This window comes from Zerene cesonia, unplaced genomic scaffold (genome assembly GCF_012273895.1).
Source record: "Zerene cesonia ecotype Mississippi unplaced genomic scaffold, Zerene_cesonia_1.1 Zces_u003, whole genome shotgun sequence".
Taxonomy (NCBI): Eukaryota; Metazoa; Arthropoda; class Insecta; order Lepidoptera; family Pieridae; genus Zerene; species Zerene cesonia.
Genome location: NW_024045133.1, coordinates 744,112 through 749,879, shown reverse-complemented (window position 1 = coordinate 749,879; position 5,768 = coordinate 744,112). Strand labels below are relative to the sequence as shown.

The 5,768-nt window shown below is 37.8% G+C and overlaps 1 protein-coding gene across 1 annotated transcript in view; it reads right to left on the bottom strand.

Moving 5' to 3' along the window:
* Positions 1 to 276: 276 nt before the first annotated feature.
* LOC119838537 (probable galactose-1-phosphate uridylyltransferase) overlaps positions 277 to 5,768 on the bottom strand; it is a 7,729-nt gene continuing 2,237 nt past the window's right edge. The window contains exons 3-8 of the mRNA XM_038364515.1: positions 5,088 to 5,215; positions 4,277 to 4,354; positions 3,133 to 3,285; positions 2,099 to 2,174; positions 1,249 to 1,468; positions 277 to 606 (exon numbers count right to left, since the gene is read on the bottom strand). Of these exons, the coding sequence (XP_038220443.1) occupies positions 389 to 606; positions 1,249 to 1,468; positions 2,099 to 2,174; positions 3,133 to 3,285; positions 4,277 to 4,354; positions 5,088 to 5,215 (873 nt within the window). The 3' untranslated portion in view covers positions 277 to 388. The remainder of the gene's footprint in view (positions 607 to 1,248; positions 1,469 to 2,098; positions 2,175 to 3,132; positions 3,286 to 4,276; positions 4,355 to 5,087; positions 5,216 to 5,768) is intronic.

Sequence of the window (5,768 nt, the reverse complement as noted above, 5' to 3'; positions counted from 1 at the left end):
AAATGTTATTTGCAGTTAACAATTTTCTTTTTTCTTTATTACAATATTTATGGCAAGACTAGGTATATATATATTTATAAAATATACAGAGCGAATATACTTCTATTAAAATATGAAAGAAATACATAATAATATATTGTTTATACTTCTCTCGATACTTTATAACCTCCAGTTAAAATTTTGTTTAAAACAGCTGGTAATTGGTATATGAAAATGAAACTCAGATAGCGGAAAATAACTAATTTGTTTATTTTTATAACAAAAATATTTCATACAAAATAAACTATAATAGTTGATTTCTTGATTTATTACTAAAGTAATAATTTTTCCTATTTGTATCTTTGTTTTAGGGCTTCTAAAACCTAAACCATATCCTATAATTTTCTTTTTAAACATTTTTATTCTTGTAATGCACTAAATGATCGCATTCTCTCAATTTCTCAGCTGCTTGTTCTGGTGTAAGATCCCGTTGGGGTTGCGCTAGCATTTCATAACCAACCATAAACTTTTTCACACTAGCTGAACGTAAGAGTGGAGGGAGGTAGATGCCGTGAAATATCCAGTGTGGGGAATCACCTGGGGACGTGGAGGGGCCTGTTGGAGCACCTAGAATGAATGAATTCAATGCTATATTGCATAGAAAGTAGAAATCATTACGGTAATTGAATTGAAAGAATGTAAACTACGACTACAGAAATAGAATTTATCCCTACATCAATAGCAGTTCACCTATTTTTAGAATCACCTTTATTGTGGTAGTCGAGCACGCTTCGGCACGAATTGGGCCAGCTCGCACCGGGGAAGTACCACACCCCCACAGAAAACCGGCGTGAAATAGTGGCATGCCACTGTGTTTCGTACGGTGAGTGGGGGAGCCGGAGGCCCGTTTCCTTTTCCTCACCCGTCCCAGTCCATTCCTTCTTTCCAGTCGTTAATCCATCCCTTTTCCCTTACCCCAAAAAAGCGGGCAGCGCATTCACGAATGTTCCTTTGCGAATGTTCATGGGCGGTGGTGATCGCTTACCATCAGGCGAACCACCTGCTCAGTTGCCCGCTATGACATGAAAAAAAAAAAAAAAAAAAAAAAAAAAAATGTTAACGCGTAACTAATTCTATAGTTAATTAAACTTGAACATAGTGAATGCAAGTGTGATATATGAACTAATGTAATTCCTACTTACATCAATTGAAATAGCAACTACTGTTATAACTGTTTATGTAAATAATTACAGAACTATCTCAACTTACCGTGCCACCCCATGCTGTAAGGAAAGCTGCAATTAAACAAATTATCGAACTTCGTGTTCAAATGCTTCATCACTTCTGCCAATGCCATCTTTTGAGTGTCGTTAAGATCTGTCATTCTTTGAGGCTGCCCTTTTAGCGGTAGCAGCATGGTCTCATATGGCCAAGATGCCCAATATGGGATGACGGCCACCCACTCTTCGTTCTGGATAACGATTCGTTCCTGTGACAAAGAAAAATATTGTATTTCGTCATACATTACAAAAATTCAAATAACAAATTATGCGTTACTAGCTACGCCCCGCGGTTTCACCCGCGTAAGTCCGTATTCCGTAGGGATATCGGGATTAAAAGTTGCCTATATAAGAAAGAAAGAAAGAAGAAAGAAAATACATTTATTTATATAAGGTAAAATAAAAAAATATAAAAAAATGATCTAATTTACAACACAATAAACCTCATATAAACAGGAGACCCACTCAGTGTAAAAGAGTCTAAGCCCATTAAAGGAACTTAGACTCTCCACTGATTTTCAGTGGACACCACATTGACCCCCTGACAGTGGCAGCGTACATCATATATATATGTTATTCCATATACATATACATATATATATGTATGTTATTCCAGTTGTCCACCTGTCTACGTATCAAATTTCATTGCAATCGGTTCAGTAGTTTTTGAGTGCATAGAGCAACAAACACACCACATCCTTACAAACTTTCGATTTTATAATATTAGAAGAATAGGATAATTACTCATCATACCCCTGCATACTGCACATACGTATCAAAATCTGACAAGTTTCATAAAACACAAAAATCGATAAATAGATATACATAAGATAAATTACCTTTTTCAATAATTCTTGTTCTGTGTAATCTGACAGCAATGGCTTTCCATATTTTATGTAGTATTCCTTTTGACATCTGAAAAAAGATAATATTTAAAAAGGGAAGTCGTAAATTGAAATTTTACATTATACTACTTTAGCTTCCCAATATATTACATTTCCTCAAAAATACCTATTTTCATATATTTAAAAATTAAGCACCTGATAATAATAAGCTGTTGAGATTTTATTAAATCAACAAATTCGTAGTTGTATTTCAGTGCAATCATAAAAAAATTAAATAACTGCATACATACTAAGCAGTGGTGGCTCAATGGTGAGAACCTCGGACTTCAAAATCGATAAGTCGGGGTTCGAAACCAGGCGAGCGTGCAGGAAATAAATTGATTTTTAATTTATCTGCACGTGTGGATAACATCACCACAACATCGTGAGGAAAACGGCATGTCCAAGAATCAAAAGTTGGATGACATGTGACATCTGCTAACCCGCACTTGGCCGGCGTGGTGGATTATGGCCTGAACCCTCATAGGAGGCCTGTGTCCCAGCTGTGGGGACATATATGGGCTGATGATGAAATGGTGAATGGTGGTTTTTTTTTTTTGTTTTTTTTTTTATGTTAGAATCGGCAATGGAGCTGGTGGGACGCCTGATGGTAAGCGCTACCACCGCCCATGAACATTTGTAGAGGCATAAGGCCCTTTGCAGACCTTACGCCTCTACAAATGGATTGCCGACTTTTTGGGAAGAGATTAAGAAAGAATTGGCGATAGGAATAAAGGAAAGGACTGGGAAGGGTAAGGAAAAGGATATGGGCCTCCGGCTCCCCCACTCACCGAACGAAACACAGCAAAATGCTATTTCACGCCGGTCTTCTATGGGGGTGTGGTACTTCCCCGGTGCGAGCTGGCCCAATTCGTGCCGAAGCGTGCTCGACTACCACATACAGTACATACTATACCATATTATTTGCTACCAGTACTAAGTATTAAGTCTCACATAATCGTTAGTGAATGTAGAAAGAAACTGCTCACCTATCCTTAACCCGAGGTTCATTGGGTAAGAAACTAGAAGCCCATATTTGACAGTGGGGATGGGGGTTAGAACATCCCATCGCGGCTCCTTTGTTCTCGAATATCTGAACCCACGTATACCGTCGACCTAGCTCTGTCAGCTGGTTGATCCATCTGAAAAAGTGTGATTACATATTTTATTATTTGTTACACCTGATATATTGATTCCCTGGTACAATTATTTCTGGTTGGGATGTAAAAGAAGCTATTTAAATGTCTGTGATATGTAATACGTTTGTATGAATATATTTTATATTAAAATTTAAAACCCATAAAATAATTAAAAGAGGTTTAAAGAGTTCCGGTAATGAAAAAGTTAACAACACATATGCGATCACAAAGCGTCCGCGAAGCAAGAAAAGTTAGCAAGCAACTATTTACACAATTTTTGGTATGTGGTAGTCGAGCACGCTTCGGCACGAATTGGGCCAGCTCGCACCGGGGAAGTACCACACCCCCACAGAAGACCGGCGTGAAATAGCATTCTGCTGTGTTTCGTTCGGTGAGTGGGGGAGCCGGAGGCCCATATCCTTTTCCTTCCCCTTCCCAGTCCTTTCCTTAATTCCTCTCGCCAATCCTTTCTTAATCCCTTCCCAATTTAAAGTCGGCAATCCATTTGTAGAGGCGTAAGGTATGTAATCGACTTTACGCCTCTACAAATGTTCATGGGCGGTGGTAGCGCTTACCATCAGGCGTCCCACCAGCTCCATTGCCGATTGTGAAATAAAAAATAAAAAAATACAATTTTTTGTAAATTACCCACCAATTACTATATCATCATACTACTAATGTTTTAAACGTGAAAGTTTCTAAATAAGGATGATGGATGTATGCATGTATGGATTTTTGTTACTCTTTCACGCAAAAACTACTGAACCGATTGTAATGAAATTTGGTACGTAGATAGCTGGACAACTGGAATAACACATAAGCAATTTTTTTCCTGATAATCCTACGGTATACAGGCTTACGCGATTGAAATCGCGGGGAGCAGCTAGTAATATAATATTTATTTGCTTTAGTTTTCTAACACACAAATACTGTTAGCTATGACTATATACTAGATTCATGATATTCTGCTGTAATTAAATAGAATAAAACTCACTCATCAATCACTGCTCGGATCTCTTCTATAGACATCAGAGGAATCGTCATAGAAGAGTCTGGGTGGAAACACATAACTCTGAAAATTGAAAACAACATTATAAGTAAAAGATATTATATAGTTCAAAAAAAGTTCATCACTTCAACAAGTAACTTTTTCAAATATTTAGACTTGTTAGAATACTCGTATATGCATACTAGCTGCGCCCCGCGGTTTCACCCGCGTAAGTCCGTATCCCGTAGGAATATCGGGATAAAAAGTTGCCTATATGTTATTCCAGTTGTCCAGCTGTCTACGTACCAAATTTCATTGCAATCGGCTCAGTAGTTTTTGCGTGAAAGAGCAACAAACACACACACATCCTTACAAACTTTTTTTTATGTCATAGCGGGCAACTGAGCTGGTGGTTCGCCTGATGGTAAACGATCACCACCGCCCATGAACATTCGCAATGGTAGTGCTTCTGCGAATGCGCTGCCCGCTTTTAGTGGGTAAGGGAAAAGGAACGAATTCATGACAGGAAAGAAGGAATGGACTGGGACGGGTGAGAAAAAGGAAATAGGCCTCCGGCTCCCCCACTCAACGTACGAAACACAGTGGTATGCCACTATTTCACGCCGGTTTTCTGTGGGGGTGTGGTACTTCCCCGGTGCGAGCTGGCCCAATTCGTGCCGAAACGCGCTCGACTCCCACAATAAAAAACTTTCGCATTTATAATATATGTAATATATAATATAATAAATAATATAATATAATATTAGTAGGATTTGTTTTGTCAGCACGTTGCAACACAGAGAAAAGCCCTACAAACCTACAAGTACCCTTCGCTTGTGAAGACACGAATAAAGGATGCTCCGAGTCTGGAGGCTCAGGAACTCTTTCCAGCAGCGCTGGAAAGTCGTTTGGAAACACGTATGTCGATGTGTAGTTGGGATTCTTCTGTAATTGTTAACATATTAAAATTATCATCATGCAATAAACTCACCAAGCACATATTGAACATACTTAAAAAACACATTTCAGGTATGATCCATCATTACTCATACGGTAATTGAGATTAAAATATGTACATTGAAATTGTAAGACATGCAAGCTTTCTACTTTATAAGCATGAATACTTTTAATTAGTATAAGTTCGTATAGGTAATGCAAATTATTTTAGAAAGAAAGAAAGAAGAAAGAAATAAATTTATTGTCTATAAACACACAGCACCCTTATACACAAAAACCTTAAGTAAAAAAAAAATATCTTTATAAATAATTTACAATTAATATCTACACTACAAACTAACTATTACACTTAAATAAAACTAACAAAAAAAAAACAAAAAACGAAAGTAAATAGTATTAGACCGGGAGATGGTGACACAAATTACTAGGTCATTTGTACCAGTATGGCGGTTCTTCAGTGGTATAATTACGTAAAGGCAAAAAGGAAAATGATGGTCATAGCGCTCGCACCGGCGGCCCAATCGCGTGGGCGTTAATCGAA